The 19872-nt window shown below is 37.0% G+C and overlaps 1 protein-coding gene across 1 annotated transcript; it reads right to left on the bottom strand.

Moving 5' to 3' along the window:
• Positions 1–14995: 14995 nt before the first annotated feature.
• LOC136208148 (heavy metal-associated isoprenylated plant protein 5-like) lies at positions 14996–17013 on the bottom strand. The gene is made up of 5 exons (XM_065998961.1): positions 16888–17013; positions 16294–16423; positions 16009–16229; positions 15851–15929; positions 14996–15768 (listed from the first exon to the last, which is right to left on the bottom strand). The coding sequence occupies exons 1-5, from the start codon at positions 17011–17013 to the stop codon at positions 14996–14998; spliced, it is 1329 nt and encodes a 442-aa protein (XP_065855033.1).
• Between the last annotated feature and the right edge of the window lie 2859 nt (positions 17014–19872).

Below are 19872 nucleotides of genomic sequence, written 5' to 3'. Positions count from 1 at the left end.
TGTGGACGATAACTTGGACTTTCCAGAAATTTATTACTTGATAACGACGGGGTACAGTTATCCCTTAGTGAGTTCTCATCTTTAACTTAGGTGAGGGCGCATCAAGTTTTTGGCGCCGTTGCCGGGGATTTATTTCTTCTGCAATATCGAACCAAAGGTCGATTTGTTAGTTTAGGCATTCTTTGTGAATATTCCTTGTTAATATCATTTATACTTGTATACTTGTTTATAATAACTATACTTGTTTATAATCATAATACTTGTTCACATGTATCTTTACCGTTTATACTTGTTTATATACACTTATTTATACATACTTATTTATGATAACCATCATTGTCTATACTTACGCTTGTTCATATTTGTTTGTACGAACATGTAGTTATACTTGTCAACTTCATCTATACGTGTCTGTATGTGTTTATTTATACCGTCTTATACTTGTACAAAACTATGCAACCTTGTATGATGTGTATAATTTCCCTTCCGCTTTCATTTATTTCTGTATTTATCTTTTCTCAGCGTATGCCTACGAGATCAGTGAAATTACCGTGTGTCCCTCTTAACCCTGAACTTGAACGTACTCTTCGCAGGAACAAACAAATCGGAAAGCTGAAGCAAGACGAGATCATCGAGCCTATCAAGATGACTGACAATGAACGGAATACTGAGAACACCGGGCCACAAAATGACACTCGTCTGATGAGTGAGATCCTGGCACCACACCGGCACCAGCATTTGTCAGGCATTGCCGCTCCAAACATTCCGGCTAATACTTACGAAATCAAGTCCGGTATAATTCACTTGATCCAACAGACCGGATTGTTTGGAGTAGAAGCACATGAGAGCCTGAATGATCATCTGGATCGCTTCCTAATGTGCGCAGACATCGCAAGAACAAATGGGGTTCCCCAAGATGCTGCTAGACTGAAATTGTTCCCGTTCTCTCTGACTGGGCAAGCTTTGGAATGGCTGAGAACACTGGAGCCCGGTTTAATCACGACTTGGGCAGGGTTGGAGAAGGAATTCTTGTCCTACTACTTCCCTCCCTCGAAGACGGCAATGCTCAGGGGTGAGATCACATCTTTCCACCAACCCGAACACGAAGCGCTCCACACATCTTGGACCCGATTCAGAAAAATGCCGCGCATGTGCCCTCATCATGACATACCCAAGCATCAGTTAGTAAGCGTCTTCTATCACGGACTGACACCCACCAACAGAGCTATTGTAGATTCCGCAGCGGGTGGAGATTTGTTTAGAAAGACAGCAACAGAGGCATATGACATGATTAATGAGCTGGCCAGAAAGAGTGTGCAGTGGCAAGAACAGAAGCTCGCTGGCCCCACAATGAAGCGGGTATTTGCTGTGGAAGAACAGGAACAAAATCCAGTTGTTGCGGATTTGAGTAGGAAGATGGACGTACTGTTGGCTAAGCTTAGCCAACCTCCCACCTGTGTGCACTGTGGCGGCGACCACCATAGAAAGGATTGTCAAGCAGGTAGCCCTTTCGCTGGAGATGGGGTGGAGATGGTCAACTATGTTGGGGGGCAGCCGAGATACAATCAGAACTATAACAACTCCAACCCCAACAACTACAACTCCTACAACAACAACAATGGCAACTACAGGAGGCCTCAGCACCCGAACCTCTCTTACGGGAATTCAAATCAAAATGTGCTTCGACATCCTAGTGGTTTTGTTCAGGAACATAGAGATCAGGGGCTTGGCATGCCCCCATATCAACAGCAGAACTAAGGGCCAATGCAACCTCCTAAGGAATCTGACGAGGTGATCACTCTTTTAAAAGAGATCTCGGCTAGGCTTGCCAACAACGAAGCCTTCTGCAAAGATTTGAGCAATCAGGTAGCTCAGATCAATAGGGACAAGCAGGAAAGGCCACAGGGTTCTCTCCCAAGCACAACGGAGAAGAATCCAAAGATCCTGAGAAAGGATTGAGTAAGGGGGAGAAATCGGGTTCTCCTCGGTTTAAATTCAAAGCTTGAACAATTTAATTCTGCATTCCCTTTTCTTTTATTTTTATTTTTTGTTAATTTTGGTTGATTGAATTCTAATCTCGTTTGTCCTTTTTTACATTGCCAAGCTTTGTTCCCCCACACTTTGATAAAAACAAAAAAACGAATTTCGCCCAACCCAGGCGAGTCAGGCGCTGCCCAGCTCGCCGGGCTGGTCGGCCGAGTCAGCCAGCTCGGCCGACACGGGCTGTTCGGGATTTTAAAATCCCGAACCAAAAAGAAAGAGAGAAGAAAGAATAAGAAAAAGAATAAGAAAAAAAAGGGGGGGTGACTCATCATCCCCTTCCCCACCTTCTTCTTCCCTTCTCTCTTCTTTTTTTTTTTTTTTTCTTTCTTTCTTCCTTTCTTCTTCTCTTTTCCCTTCAAAAACCTAAACTCCCAAATCCACCACACTAACCCGAATTCAAGATATAAGGTATGAATATTTACCCATTTTTGATTTCTAACATGTTTCTAGGCTTAGATTTTAGCTTAGGGTGATAATTTTTGAGATTTAAAGAAAAACCTAAGTTTTAGGTTTCTCTCTCTTTTCTCAAATAAATCTCTTGTTTACTTTTAATTCTTGATTTTCTTGCAACTTGTGTTAACATCATGATTGATTTATGGTTTGGGTGTGATTTCTATTCTCAACTTGTGAATATTTGGAGAAATTGCTCAATTTGGGTAAAATCTCCATTTTAGCTCAAAGTTCAACTATTCAATTTATAGTTAAAAACTTGCCAATAGAGTTATGAATTGCATTCTTACCATGTTTTAGTCATTGGGCATCTCCAATTTTGCATGAATTTGTGAATTACGGGTAAAACACTTAGGGACCAAATACTTATGGTTTTAGTCCCTAAGTTCCTAAAACTATGGTTTATGCCTATGAATGGTTTATTTGGGGGTGTATGTTCAAAATTGTAAATATGTCCTAACTTGTCCATTTTTGGTCTATTCCTCAGGAACCATGGGTAAGAAAGGCAAAGCCAAGGTCGTAGTTGAGAATGAAGCCGAGTCTGAGGTCGAGTTCAGCGAAAGCCTCCAAGCTATGTATGATCCACCCTTTGGGCTTGTTGATGAACGTGAGGGGGTATTGTATGATAGATTTTCCAAGCAAGAACTTGCTACCCATATAGTTGTTGATCAAACATATTTAGCGTCTATAGGCTTGAAAAAGGATTTCAATGAAATCTTCAAATTCCACGGCTGGTATAGACTAGCCACAAAACAGACCCCAGTTTATCACAACTTCACTATGGAATTTTTGACTACTTGGAAAAAAGAGTTACCCTTGGGCTGTGGTAAGCATTCTTTTAGACTGAATGGTAAACCTTACCGTCTTAGTGATACCACACTAGCAGCCCTGATGGGAGTCTATAACAACCCAGAGGCAATCTCAGATTTTGAGAAGCCCATGACAAAAGATATGGCCTGGGAACAATTAACAGGCATATCGGAATTTGACTCCCAGACTGCTAGCCCAGTCGCTCTCTTGGACCCACTCCTCAACCTTATTCACAAGTTTGTGGCTCACAACCTGTTGGGCAAAACCGAGAGCAATAAAGTCTCAAAGACAGAATTGCTCATACTATGGTGTGTGGCCAACCACAAACACGTGAATAATGTCAAGACCATCTTTGAGGGCTTCTCAAGCCAAACGAGTAGAAAACGCGATTCCCTTGGCCTTGGACACTTAGTTACCAACTTACTTGAGAGCCAATTCAAAAATTTGGACATTCAAGAAGTTGCTTTTTACCCTACTTTGCTTAACTCCAAGTTTTTGGGGAGATCTACTTTTCATGAAGTCTTAAACAGGAACCCAACCGAAGGAGCAAGCTCTAGCAGAGGGGGACGGAAAAGAGCACGGATTCCACCACAGCATAGGGATGAGGGACCTGAGGGAGAAGAACCTGCGACAGCTGGAGACCAAAAGGAAGACCAAGCACCGGGGACGGAGGCCCAATTCCAAGCCATCAACACCATGATGGTAGAAATGCGAGACCTGAACCTTCGGACATTCAACATGTTCAACAAATGGACCATCGGTTCACAACCTTCGAACAGAACATGGACCGGAGGCTCACGGGCCTTGAATATGTAGCGTCAGACTACTGCGAACGCTACAACATGCCATGGCCACCTCCCCCGACCGATCAGTAAGTTGTCTTCTCCACCCTAACTCTTTACACTCGTACTTCATGATTTGTGATGCAATGCTGGAACTTATTGCATATTTTTAGTGTGAGGAGGAGGGGTAGACAAACTTACAAAAATTTGTATAATTTTAAATTTTTGTTGCGTCGTGTCTAGTTTAGTTTAGAATTTTTGGGTTTTGTTTATGTTTTTCAGTTTTAGGACCTAAAACCGTGAACCTCCTTCGAATCTAAACTTTGTTAATTGTCCTTGAGGGCTGAGAACCGAATCTAAAATTGCATGACAACTAGTTTAGGTGTAGGACACAACCCTTGTATCTGTAAAAGCATGAGCTAAGGTTTGCATTTAGACCATACTTTTGAAGAAATGCTAAAATCATTACTTAGGTAGATAACTTAAGAATTGAAGGCATGTGACGTTAAACTTGAGTTTGGGGAAAACTAGTAAACACAAAATTGAAACCCAAAGAATTGTGAGTTGAATTTGAGCCTAAGAGCGAACATCAAAAAGCTCTTTTTCTTGACATTTTTGTGTGAATGCTTTGACTTGTGGAAGATTACAGATTTTGCACCTAATACTGTGTTGAACCTACATGCAATGATTTGAGATGATAAACGATGAATCAGCCTCATTAGAATTAACCCTTTTTCTTTACCTTATTTTTTCTTTTTCATCCACTCTAGGAAGCCCCTTTGAGCCTATATTTTTGTAGTTTATAGATTTTTCTTTCGTTCTAACATATTTTTGCAAACCATAACTTGGTTTGCTACTTAACCCAAAATTTTTGCAAAGCTCAAATTGAGCCTTTGTTTTCTTCTAGCACTTTATCTTTGTTTATGGCATTACAGTAGCAAGCCAAAAGGCTAAGAAGTGAATGAGCATCACTATCCCAAAAAGGAAAAAAAGAAGAAGAGAAAAACATAAAAAGAAAAGAAAAGAAAAGAGACGAACAAAAGGGAAGAACTTCATTCCCCAGTTCTTAAAAATAAAAAACGTCTCAAGAAAACATCCCAAAAAGAAAATAAGGGATGAATAAAAAGCTCAGTCACTTCATATTCTCTAAAGCCATTTGAACTTTGTGTTTGTAGCGCTAGAACTATTAACCCTTGTTGTACCTTAACCCTCTAACCACATTACAACCCCGATTGGAGGCTGTTTTTGATATCATCAGAATCATATAGCATGAGGAACTCGGATGAACGTGCAAAATCAACGCAATCCTAAGCAAGAACATAAGCCGAGAGTAAACACTTTAGCCACCAAAACTGTGTGAAATGAGTGAACTACCTATGGTGAGATGTTCTACTTAGCGATCCCCTTAAACTCGTTTAATTGAACATGTTTCCTTTTGCTTAAAACTATGACCTATGATAATTGAAGTGCGGCTTTTGGATATCGTGTCTCTACTTTGTATTTCCGAATGCATGTAATTACAGATGCTCGAAATTATGTCAAGCACCTAGTCAAACCGGGAGGTTTTCTAGCTTGCTTGTGATGGCGGGTTTAGTTTTTAGTTTACTTGGGGACAAGTAAGGTTTTAAGTGCGAGGAGGTTTGATAGGGGTCAAAAACCCCTATCTTTGGGTACGGTTTTTGGACGGGTTTTAGCATTATTTAGTTAATAAGCGAGCATTTCTCGCATTTAAATACTTTTGTGTGAGTTAGTTAGGAATTGGAAACATTTTATTTATTTTTCGTTGTTTAGGCTCGTTTTATGACCAATCTAGGCAATTACGGCCAAAATAGCATGCATAGTATAATTCCATTATCTTTTGAAGCTAATTGGTCCGTCAAAAGTCGCACCAAATGAAGCGTTTGCTCAAAATAAGCGATTGACGGATCAATTTAGCCTTTGGACTAATGTTATCTGGAGTTTCTGTACGTGCGCAGGTGTAAGTTCGGGCAAAAAAGGGCATCGATGGCATTCGGCAAGCATCAAGGGCATACCGGGCGAAAACGCTCGACGAACGGGCCTCCTTAGGCCATGCCTGCTCGCCGAGCAGGCCCCTGGAGGCCTCCTCGCCGAGCAGGCCATGCCTGCTCATCGAGCAGGCCGCCAGAGGCCTGCTCGGGCAAGCAGGATGCCTGCTCGCCGACCAGGCCGCCAGGCGCCTGCTCGGGCGAGCAGGAGCCTGCTCGCCGAGTAGGCCGCCAGACGCCTGCTCGGGCGAGCAGGAGCCTGCTCAACGAGCAGGCCGCCAGGCGCCTGCTCGGCGAGCAGGGCGCTGCTCGTCGCGAGTAGCCCTGCTCGCCGAGCAGCTTGCCCTGCTCGGCGAGCAGACCTGCGGGAATTGGTCAAAAAGACCAATTCCGCCCCCACGAAGCCACGATGGACCCCACGACTTCGTACACCAAGAAGGACACGAAAATAGGTCAAAAAGAGGGCCGAGCCACGCCTATAAATAGAGTTTTTCCGATGTAATTTAGATATCTTTCAATTTTGTAAATTATCTTAGCTTTCCCCTTGTAATTCCTCTCCATCTCCTCCATCTTCTTCGACTTCCATTGAAGCTCCTTCAAAGCTTTTTCTCGAGGAATTATCAAGGTCCGTCCTTAAGATTAAGTCGCCGGCTGCAGAGTAAACAGGTTCCCTGAAAGGGATTTTTGTATCTCCTTTTATCTTTCCTTGTTTGTACTCTTTGATACAGTTGCCGAACTTGACTTATTGTATCTTGTGACATTTATCTTCACCTTTAATAATAATTTAGCTCTTATTTTGTTCTATGATTATTTGTTTAATCTCTGTCTTACGCTTTATTCAATTGGTTTAACTCATTCAAAAGCCCCAAAATCTAGTAGGCACATATTGCGAGCTGAATCTGACCTAGTCAGAGCCTAGGAGATTGACGACCTCTTAGTTGATTAAGCGCCAATTTACTGAGCCTTAGACCTAGTTTCGGCCTTAGGGAATCACGCGCTAGGAACTTCAGGAGGGTAAGTAGGGTTAATCGCCTTGAATACAAGTGACTCAGATTAGGTTTTTATTCAATAGACCTAATAATCTATCTTCATTATTATCGTTCATACCATGTTCCTTCGGATAATTTCATTAGTGAAAGATCAATTAGGAGTAGTTTAACTTAATTAGGGGTAGAGTAACTTAATTAGGCATAGAATAACTTAGTTAGAATCAGATAACTTAGCTAGGATTAGTATAATTCAACCTAGGAGTAGATTAACTTAAGCAAAACAAACTCAAAACCCCCCTAAGCCTAGATAACACCTGAAACCGATAGCTCGATACTTGAGGAAATAAATCCTGTGGACGATAACCTGGACTTTCCAGAAATTTATTACTTGATAACGACGGGGTACAGTTATCCCTTAGTGAGTTCTCATCTTTAACTTAGGTGAGGGCGCATCAGGACTCCATCTCATCTCCCATAGCAGCAAGCCATTTCTCAGAATCGGCACCTTAAACAGCTTCCTGGTAAGTTGATGGTTCACGAGTGTCCACCTCTTCAGCAACCTGTAGTGCATAGCCCACCATGTCCTCATACCTCTTAGGTGGCCTAACTCCAACCCTCCTTGGTCGATCTTGAGCTAAGCTACGATGTGTAGCTTCAGATGGTTGAGAAACTGATGGTGTAGATTCTGGTAGCTTTATTTCTGCTTTTAACTCTTGTTCCTTCAAGCCACTCTCACTCTGTATGACCTGAAACTCCACCTGTTTATCAATGCTATCAGTTTCTATTGCAGTTGTAGGCTTCACAATGGGTCTAAGCACAGATTTTTCGTCAAAGACTACATTTCTACTCAAAATGACCCTTTTCTCTGATGGAGACCAGATCCTGAAGCCTTTAACTCCATCTCCATAGCCTACGAACACTCCCTTCTTGGCTCTTGGCTCTAGCTTACCCTCATTAACATGATAGTAAACTGTGCACCCAAAAGCTTTCAAATTTGAGTAATCAGCAACATTTCCTGACCACATTTCTGTAGGCGTCTTGAGTTGTATGCCGGTGTGTGGTCCGCGGTTAATCAAATAACATGCTGTGTTCACCGCTTCAGCCCAAAATCTTCTTTCTAACCCAGCGTTAGAGAGCATGCACCTCACCCTCTCCAGTAATGTCTGGGTCATTCGTTCAGCTACACCATTCTGTTGCGGTGTATTCCTGACTGTGTGATGCCGAGCAATCCCTTCATCCTTACAGAACTGATCAAACTCAGATGAACAGAATTCCAAACCATTATCAGTTCGCAGCCTCTTTATCTTCTTTCCTGTTTGGTTTTCCACCAATGCTTTCCACTGCTTGAAATTCTTGAAAGCTTCACTTTTATGCTTCATCATGATGACCCAAGTCATCCTTGAATAATCATCAATCAGAGACATAAAATATCTGTGACCTCCCAAAGACTCAACTCGAGATGGACCCCAACAATCAGAGTGGATGTAATCAAGTGTGTCTTTTGTTATGTGAATAGCTTTGGGAAACTTGCTGCGATGTAGTTTCCCAAAGACACAGTGTTCACAAAGCTCCAGACTCTTGACCTTATGACCATCAAGAAGATCATCCTTTGATAGAATCTGCATCCCTCTTGCGCCCATATGACCAAGTCTCATATGCCATATCTTTGTCATATCCTTCTGGTCAATCTCTAACGATGCAGCATTAGCTGAACCTGTAACAGTGGAACCTTGCAAGAAATACAAAGTACCATACTTCACACCTTTCAGAATCACATCAGAACCTTTATAGACATGTAGAACTCCATCTTTTCCTGACCAGCTGAGACCCCTGTTGTCTAACAGACTCAGAGATATCAGATTCTTCATCATCAATGGAACATGTCTGACTTCGTTCAACGTGCAGAACTTACCATCATGTGTCCTCAACTTGATCGAGCCTATTCCAACTGATTTGCAGACATGACTATTAGCCATTGAAATGCTACCTCCATCTACCTGCTTATAAGTTGAAAACCACTCTCTCATTGGACAAATATGGTAAGATGCTCCAGAATCAAGAACCCACACATCAGAGTGATGAGTGTGTCCATCAGCAACTAGAGCAATATCATTTTCAGAGCTGCTGTCGCCATCTGCTACAGCAGCAGAACCTGGTTGATTTTCTGATTTCTTCTTCTTCTTTGGACAATCAGTTTTCCAATGTCCTTTCTCCTTACAGTAATTACAGGTGTCGTCTGGCTTGGGACCCTTTGAGAACGGCTTCTTAGACTTCTTCTTTCCATTATTTCCCTTTCCCTTACTGCCACTGGCAACCAGTCCAGAGGCCTGATGATCTGCACCTGTATTGCTCGCCTTATGGCGCAACTCCCTGCTATGAAGAGATGACCTAACTTCTTCCAGAGTCACAGAATCTTTACCAACAATAAATGATTGAACAAAATTCTCATATGAAAGCGGTAAAGACACCAACAGAATCAAAGCAGCATCTTCATCTTCAATTTTCACATCAATATTATGTAATTCTAGTAATAATGTGTTCAATTGATCTAAATGATCCCTGAGTTGCGTACCTTCCTGCATTCGCAGGCCAAACAAACGTTGTTTCAGAAGAAGTTTGTTCGTTAGAGATTTCGTCATGTATAAGCTCTCTAACTTCATCCACAGACCGGCAGCAGTCTCTTCGTCTGAGACCTCAGTGATGACGTCATCTGCGAGGCACAACATAATTGTTGAATGTGCCTTTTCTTCTAGAATCGTCATCTCAGCAGTGACTTCTCCCGTTGCCTTCTTCAATGGCGTCCACAGACCTTGTTGTTTTAACAAAGCCCGCATCTTGATCTGCCATAGACTGAAACTATTTTTCCTAGTAAATTTTTCGATTTTCACGTTCATCGCAGACATCTTTCTCTCCAGAAAACAAAACCCCGATCGGAATTAATGAAAGATTAAATAATAAACAATCGAAAAAACACACATTTACGTGGTTCACCAACGTTGTGTTGGCTAGTCCACGGGCAGAAGGAGAATAGTATTATTAGGAGGCGAAAAATCAGATTACAATGATTAGGTTACATAATGGGGTATTTATAATACCCAATCTAACCTAATCCTACTAGGAACCCATGATGCTAATCCCACTAGGAACCCATGATCCCAATCCCAATCCAACTAGGAACCCATGATCCCAATCCCAATCCAACTAGGAACCCATGATCCCAATCCAACTAGGAACCCATGATCCTAATCCAACTAGGAATCCGAAACCCAATACTACTCCGAATAGGAAACACTGATTCAAGGCATTACGACAAAATGCATACTTGGAAAGTCCATGATATTTAAAGAGCCCTCTAGAAAAGCCACTACTTTTCCTGTACAGAACGTATAAATTTCAAAACAAGCCTAATAACAGTTTAAATTTTAGCTTTTCATGGAAATATAATGCCGCTGAAGAGATGCCAGATACTCCTCTCTTGATATTTGCATTTCTTCAAGATCTCTCGTATAATAAGTAACTTGGACCACATATTATTATTCTTTATATGATGCTGAAATATTATTGGAATAAAAAGAAGTATTTTCAGTCTCAAAGAAAAATAATGTCCATTAATGACTAAGTTTGAATATAGAAAAATATTTGTATTTCCCTATGTTAGTAAGAAAGAAAAAATGGCATTTGGATCCTTCATTAATGGAAAAAGAGAACCTAATATGGGAAAGGAGCTCATCATAAATAGTGAATGAAATCAGTAGCACACACATACAGAAAAATAGCTGCTTCTGGTAAAAGGTAAATATATAAAACTAGGACGCAAATGAGCTTTTATGAGAAAAATGAATATATAAAATTCAACATCTCTACCAAATTAGCAAGAATTCAAAGCCCCAATACTTTAATGCATCGAGATCATATGCTCTAGCCACAACCTCCTCATGATCATATGGCCCTATAAGTAGATAATTCTCATTATATGAAACATATATGAACTCAAGCAATACGTATGTCTAAAACAATAGACTTGGTCATACTAGAAACTTACCCAAGTAAACTGGCATAATGATTAGCAGCAATTTTTCCATACCTAATAAAATGATATCACCGCCCCTCCACAAAATATTTCAGAGAACTCGAGAGACAGACTTTGCTTTCCCTTGTTATTGTGGTTCCATGTACTTTTATCCCAAAGTTGAGCTTCATATCTATCAATCCATCTATATCTTAATGGACCACAATATCAAAAGTTAGTGTCTGCATTGTTATAATTCAATTACATCCTTTTTTATTCTTAGCATCAAATCTAAACGAATTAAATTAAGATTTAGGATCAGAACCTCACCAGAATTTGTCAACAGTCAGTTATAGCTAACCATAATAATGCACACTAACATTCTATAAAAAGTTATTGATACAGTCAAATGCCAAAAACAAGCAATTTGCTTGAAATTTTTTGTCGCCCAACAACATACCTACTAACTCCATTGTAAATGGACCTACAATTACCAGCAGTACAAGGAGGCATCTACGCATTTAATGAATCAACGATGGAGCTCGTCTCAGCCAGAACGATCAATACGCTATTAGCATTGCAATTAATCTTAATTCGACCATCCTCATTCTTTCGCAACCGTCCAGCCATTGGATGCAGTGATTACCTATTACATCAAGTAGAGTCCCCAATTTACGAGTTCGAGAAGGTCTAACGCTTGAAATGTGTTTCATGTGTCACATGAAAGTATAAAATCCAAACAACAGTTAAGATCCAACCTAAAAATAGAACAATTGCAATTGGAATATATGTAAATCAAACAGGTGGTCATGGCATGATTTAACAAAACTAGTTCTAATTTATTAAATTTTTAGACTAGGAATTATAAAATTGACTATTATAAAACCTAGTTGAGACAAATTTGCTCAAATTGAAAGATTCAATTAGAGACTGGAAAGCACAAGCACCAATTATAAATAGCTGAAAATTATACAAGGGAGGAACACGATAAACATGAAGAAAAGGATTAGTTATTAAACAATATGCAAATAAACAATTCAAATGATCACCTTATGTTTTTCCCCCACAGAGTCTCACGTTGACCTTGATTGTTCAGGTGTCCAGTAACGATCCGATCATCTAAATCTCAAATCTTCACATCTAGTAAACTCGATCAACCACTTCTGGTGTGTTTGTTTGATAAATGATGAAGCTGAAAAGGAAAGAGCTTGAAAAAAAAGGGAAAATGAAGGATGTGGCAGGGAAAAGCACGTTAAATAGGCTGAAAGAGTAGAAAATAGCAAAGAAAATAACAAAAAAAAGGATTACCTTCACACCGAGTAAACAAGGGGATTAATCTGGCCGGGCACAATACAATCAGGATCCATGGCTTCGGCCATGGATGCAATGATGCAAAATGAAGAAAGAGCCATTTGAATGTTTTTTAGGTCTGTAATTTTGGGGAATTTTATTTTTTCTCTTTCACGTTCAAGGTTTTGCTTTTCGATTTGGTGGGAATGTAAGCCGCCTAAACATTTGGATGAATTTTTTTAAGCCACGTAAATGAAATTATTTTTAATATATTAGAAATTAATTTTAAAATATGTAATATTCTTGCCATGAAATAAATACCCGTGGCATAATTTCGTGGCATAAGTTTATGTTTGCCACGAAAATAAATTCTCCGTGGCATAAATATGTCTGCAGATTATAAGTTTGTAGTAGATTTATTTTTTCCCGTGGCTAAATGAAAATATGCCACGAATTTTAAATTTTACTTTCATAGTATAAAACAAATCAATTTTGTCTTAATAGTAGGCATTCTAACTCAATTATACTCTTCTTTTTAGGAAATGTCATTTACTTCTATCGTTATTACTTTTAAAAGCACAAAATTTAACTAAAGTAAATTTAACTAAAGTTTCTAACATAAAGATAAAAATGAGTTGAAAAAAATTATCATTAAAATAAAATTGAGTTGTTTTATACAATAAGAATAAAATATATATTTTTAATAATCTTGGGGTAAATTTTGTCAATATTCCAAATAATTTTGTTTTAATACTCAGAATAAAAATTCTACAAGGATGATATTTTTAGATAATTTACACCCTTGATCTTTTAACTTTTTACTTGTTTTCATTGTGACCTCTGAACTTTAAAGATGAACATTGTGATTATTGAACTTTGCACTATATTACATAATTACATTGTTCACCGTTGATTAATATGTGCACTCCAATAATAGTTAGTCCTCTATTATAAACTTGGTGAAAATGATATTTTAAACGATTTTAATTTTAGAACTTTGGATTTTGACGTTATTTAAGTGTTATTTAGTTAGGAAATGATTGTTTAAAAAGAAAAATCTAAAAAATAATAATTTAGAAAATCTAAAATGGCAGTAAAGTGCCCACATTTTTTTTAATCTAGACTGTTAGTAAAGAGTAAATTTGATATAATACTAATTTGGACCAAAATCAATTACATATATGTATATATACCATCCCGTTTATTTGTTATCCATTTGTTTATTGAAAAATATTGAATAAGAAAAAATCTTTGTTTTGAAAAATAAAATATTTTTTAGTATTTAATTACAATCCAAAAATAAAAACTCATAATGACTACTATTTTTAAAAGGTAAAAAGAAATATAGCAAGATTTAAAGACTAAAATAGTACAATATTTCCTTACATTCATTGTATTTTTTTCCACTAATCTAAGATTTTAGTAAGCATACAAACACCAAAAAAATCTACTGTACAAACAAACAGAATTTAAAATTCAAAAGTTTGCTACATAGATATATAAATTCAAGATATAATATTCATTTGGCTTTCTAAAGTAAGAGTGTTTGTTTCAGCTTTTCGGAGAATCGTTTAGCGTTTCACTCCAAACCACGGAAAATATAGCATTTGGTTAGGTTTATATAACTGTAACGTTTAACCTTTTTTCTTAAAACTGTAACATTTTGGAGCTTTTTATGAACAGTTGTTTGTAGTTATTTTTTTGATAGAAATTGGAACGAGACAGAACTTGGGCAGTGCGAGCACTCATGGCCCAAGAACTGTCAAACCCGCAGTATATTAATAAAAAAAAGTGAGTGTTTGAACAAGAGAAGACGAAGGAGAACAAACAAAAAGAAGGGGGCTTATTTACACAAAATATGTTTTTTCTTTAACATTATTTTTATTTCTATAGCATAATTATCGAAAGGATAAGGTTTTGTCATGTTCAATAATTTATTTGTTGATTAATTTAAAACATGTCTATATTTGACATTTTAAATATTAATATCAACAGTACAATATAATTTTATTAAACACTAATAATTAAACAACTAATAATAAACAGCTATTAGTTAACAGTTAAACCAAACGGATTCAAAAGTTTTAAGGTCAATTAGAACCTTAAACTATTAAAATCTTCAACTAAGCAAAAATCATCAATTCAGTCATCATTCAATGCAAAATTCATCAATTGATTTGGTTCGGTTGAACAGTTTTAGACGCTCTTCCCTAAATCCATTTTGAGCCAACACAGAGATTATTATAATCTATATCAAATATTCACATGATTTTAGAATACGAAGATAATTTGATGATTTTTACTCGGGGCCTAATTGATAATTAAGAAGTTTTAGTTTAGGATGAAATATTCATGCCTGGATTCAAACTAGTGGAGATCTCTAAGACTAACTTAACTACAAGTAGCTGTATATTTACCAAACTCAAAAAATTTCTTCTTGTTTACTGCTAAAAGAAAACCAATGTACTGCATTGGGAAAATCTGTACAAGGTTGTATGCAATATTATACACAATAGGCGATCCGGCTATAACCAGTACAAGGTTGTATGCAATATTATATTGCAATATTATATACAATAGGCATGATCGTCGGCTATATCATTCTCCATCGTGGTTTTACATGATGGAACAAGCATGAGGATTGTCGTCGCTGAACATTTGTGCTGGATTCACTGGTAGATGGTTGTACACTGGTTCAATATTATTGTATATCGGAATCTGGTAACCTTGATTTACCGGGTTATATGCATAATCGTATTGCGGATGTTGCGGGTAAACAATGTAGCTCTGAGCAAATATCCCGTCCATCCAATGAGTCGGAAAATATGCCGGATAATAGTCCATTTTATTTATTACCTCCGGCATAGCACCAACGTCACCACTAGCTGCCGTCGCCGTCGCCGTCGCCGTCACTGCAGGAGCAGGAGCAGGAGCTTCTTTGTTCTTCACCTTTGCTTCTTCTCCTCTTTCATCACCTTTCTTATCATCATTCTTTTTCTCTCCTGCTCCGGCTTCATCTTTCTTATCATCATTCTTTTTTTCTCCAGCTCCGGCTTCATCTTTCTTACCATGGCTCTTTTTCTCGCCGGCTTTGGAGCCAAAGCCTTCTTTATTGTCATCCTTCTTTTCCTCGCCTCCTCGGTCCACTTTCTGAGCATCATTCTTTTTCTCGCCTTCTCCGTCTACTTTCTCAGCATCGGTCTTTTTCTCGCCTCCTCCTCCGTCGCCGTCGCCGCCGACTTCTTTCTTTGCCTCGTCTGTCTTCGGCTGAACGACCTCACCCGACGTCCGGAACTTCTCCGACAGGTAAGGCACGAGGTCCTTAACTTCCATTGTCCACTTCACCGTTACCAGATCCTTTCTGTCGTCGACTGCCACGCTCTCAACTCCTGTTAATCGGTAACGTCAGTTATAATTTGAAAAAATATTTGTATAATCGCAGAGATTAAAATATTCTGAAAATTTATCTACCTTTGATTTTTCTGATGATCTTCTTCATTTTGGTAATGCAATCATCACAATGAGTTCTGATTTTCAAAACCACCGTAATCTGAGTCGATTAATTAAATCCAAACGAGTTAATCACTGTAATCAGAAACGAATTTAAATTAATTATTTTATTCTTATACCTCTTCAGGTGGTGGTTTCTTCACCTCCGGTTTCTTCTCAGCGGCTTTCTCATCCGCTTTCTTCTCACCACCACCGCCGGCCTCTTTCTTCTGCTGCGGAGATACAATCTGTACTTCCTTCTTCATTTTCTTTTCCAGCCTCGCTTTCACTTTCTCAGGGTCAACCTCCCCGGTCACCGTCAATTTGTTCGATTGACAATCCGTCTTCGCCGACTCCACACCTTCAACAACAAATCACAAATTTCAATTGGCAATCCAAATCAATCCATCCTATTCAATTCTCACCTTCTAAATGCTTCTTACAACAGCCTTCACAATGCATGTCGACTTTGTAAACAGAAACAGGCTTCCGTTCATCCTTTTTTTCGCCGCCGTCGGAAGTGGCGGCAGCCGCTTTATCTCCTTCACCTTCTGTCTGCTCATAAGAAAAACAAAATTAGATCAGAGAGAAACTCTTAATGAATATTCGAATCAGTAAAGTGTGATTCAAAGCCAAACCCATCTATTAAAGATATACAGTGTTAAAAACATTGGTAGAGTAATTTTAATTTTAATTTCAATTACACTTAATTCAGCCAAACTTTTAATTTTTCCAAATTTATCCACCTAAAAAAATAATGTTTTAATCAATTTTAATTTTTCAATTTTTTTGATTTGAAGTTTTTTTAAAGAGGGAGAAAGTTAATGTTTAGAGAAACAAAACTTCAAAAATGATAATTTTGAAAAATAAAAAATATGATTATTTAATTTTTAAAAATTTTCATTTTGAGATCGATATTGGTCAATTTGAAAAAATAAAAATTTTACCAACTACATATACCGATCTAAAAAAATGTGAAATCACGTAACATTTATTTGAAATTAACTCAGACAACTCACATGATGTGGTTGAGTAACAAACTCCATCGCTATATCTATGTCGCCGGAACACTTTCGAAAAGCTAGTTTGCTCTTCGCATACAAAGCTTTAATCATTAGATAATCTTGGAGGTCCTCCATCACCATGGCCGCACTTTTGAAATGTTTCCACATTTAGATTGATCTTCGTTCGGTGTTTGTCAAGCACTTCAAATGGGTGAGATCGATGGCCTAAAGATTTAATATAAAATGGTTTGTAATGACTGAAAATTCAACTAATTGAACAAAATTTACTTTGAAATAAGGGATGTTTGATTACCTACTTTTCTCTTTAGGTTTGTTTTTTTACTTTAAAAGAGAGACTTTTATGGGTTGGGTTAGACATCCTTTGTTTGTCTTTTATAGCTGAAAAATCAATCTTTTCAATCGTAACAGTCAATTTCATTGAATTTTCAGTTTCAAATTTATTTACCTTATAACCGATTAAAAGTTAATTTCATTGAATTTTCAAAATTGATTAAATATAGTCAAATATACATCTTACCATTTTTAAGAAAAATGCATTCCAAAATTTATTACATTATAACTGTCCAAATTTTTCAGTTTTAAAATTGTATTCCATTCTAACCTATTAAAATTCAATTAATTGTTTTATAATGGTTAAAATACATTAATAGCTTCTGAACTTATCTCAAAATGTTGATTGGCCCCCTAAACTTATAAAATGTTTTGTTAACTCCCTCAACTTGCTTAAATTAACCTATTGGCCACCTAGATTTGTTTAAAATGAAATATTGGTTTCTAAACTCGCCTATAGTGATTCATTAGCCTATAACTTGTTTAAAGTGATATTCATTTCAATTTGTTTAAATCTATAAAAATAAAGTCAAAACTTAAAAAATAAAGGTCTGATTCGTAATTCTATATCTTTAAAACAAATTAACTTTCTATTTTTTACACCTTTATGGCGTTTTTATAAGATTTAGAGACTTAATCATTACAGTTTAAGTAAGTTCATGAGCCTAATGAGACACTATGTAAGTGTCGGAGATAATAAAGGTTTTTGAACAAATTCAGAAAGCAACTGATGTATTATACCATAACTTTACAAAATGTAAGTCATCCAGGCTATCTCGAAAAAAAAAATATAATACTCATGTTGATTAATAAACACAAAATGGGAACAAGAAAAGAAAGTAAAGAGTAGAATTTGTTCAAATTATACCTACAATGAGATTTGGTTTTAGAATTTGTGTCACATAAAGGATGCAGTTTGTAAATAAGAATCACAACTAAGAAGATGTTAATTTTTTCCTCAATACATACAATTAAATTGCATAAGGATGAGACCACATTATGAACAAATGAAAAGACAAACCTTTGGGCAATATGTTCAATATCCTCTTTCTGAACGACTTTAGGATCATCGAACCCAGCCATATAGTTGTGTAAATCAGCAGACACAACATCGGCAATACACTAATTCGTGGGAAAGACCATGGAACCACTTGCAGCACCTATATCAGCAACCCACCCAAAGCCAAATCAATCCATAAACTAATATCAGAAAATTGAGATGTAAGATTAAGAGTCATAGTTCAAATAGCTTCAACAATACAATTGAAAGACGATTGTAAACCTTTAAAATGGAGCCGATTCACTCTTGCTCTTCTACTTCTTCAAAATGCGTTCTCCATCGGTCCTAATCCCGCTCTTCTTTAGCCCTATATTACATCTCATCCCTCTTCCCAATCCGAGTAGCTCCATCTTTTCACCTTGGTTCGAAACATTTGGATCGATCGTCGATGAACTCATCCCACATAGAGATGGAAAGTCAGAGTTGAGGGTGCGTACAAAGGAGAGCCAGGAGAATATTTGTCACGTCCGTGTCTAAAAATTTCGAATCTCTATTTTCCGAACTAGATTATATAATATATATCTTTTGGAGTGTTAATTAATTATGAATTTAAGTATATTACTGGGTTTAATTTAATATCTTCAGGTATAAATAAAAAGATTTGGGTAAGTTTTATAAAAAATTTAATAATTAAGGAGGACCTTTTATTAATAATCAATATTAATTAAAAAAAAATAGTTGATTCACATGAATTACTAAAAAGAACTTACTTAAGTATATTGAACTATCAAAATATATATTTGGGGAGATAAAGAAGGTTATTATATAATGGTTAGTTGAGGTTACAACACATATATTTAATTATTAATTTTATGTTAGTTCTTTACTAAAAAAAATAAAGAAATATGATGGTAATTGGAGTAGAAAATAGGTTATACGTGGCATTTATTTGAAAGTACAATATATATATAGAACATGTGTACACCACTTGTACAAAGGTTATATAATCATGCATCATAAATCAATTTTACATAGTCTATAAATTAGTTTCTTTTGATTTATAAAGGGAGGATATAAAAAAATTGTGGGAGATTTTGGAGAGATCTGGAAAAGAAATTTCAGATTTGGGTTTTCAAATAAGGAGAGAAAAAAACGTTTTTAGATGTCAAGGGATTACAACGGTTAATTTTTGGTGACCGATGGTGATGTTTCGGGATCAGCTAGCAATGGATCACACCGATTAATTTTCGGTAACCAGCGACGATATTTCGGTAACTGTATTTTTAGATTCAAATTATTTTTAAAATGTTCTAGGTATGATTTTAGTTTGGTTCCGATAGTTTCGTTAAATTTCAACAAGTTTACGAATAGTGATTTATTAAGTCAATAGGTTATTAATAAAAATATAAAATTTAGACAATTACATATTAAAATAGATGATCAAGTAGAGGTTTAGCTCACGGTCACAGAAGGAATTTACGGAAAGAATTTAATAGACGACCAATTAGAGGTTTCGGTCACGGAAAATATATGACACTAGTTAAGTATTAAATTGTCATTCTGAAATTCTATATATTGAAAAATAATAATAATATAAAAAACTGATAATAAAAAATGATACGGATAGACCTCTAGCAGTGTCACGAATC

The sequence above is a fragment of the Euphorbia lathyris genome, chromosome 10 (assembly GCF_963576675.1).
Source record: "Euphorbia lathyris chromosome 10, ddEupLath1.1, whole genome shotgun sequence".
In the NCBI taxonomy this organism is placed as follows: Eukaryota; Viridiplantae; Streptophyta; class Magnoliopsida; order Malpighiales; family Euphorbiaceae; genus Euphorbia; species Euphorbia lathyris.
This window is presented reverse-complemented; position numbering and strand designations above follow the sequence as displayed.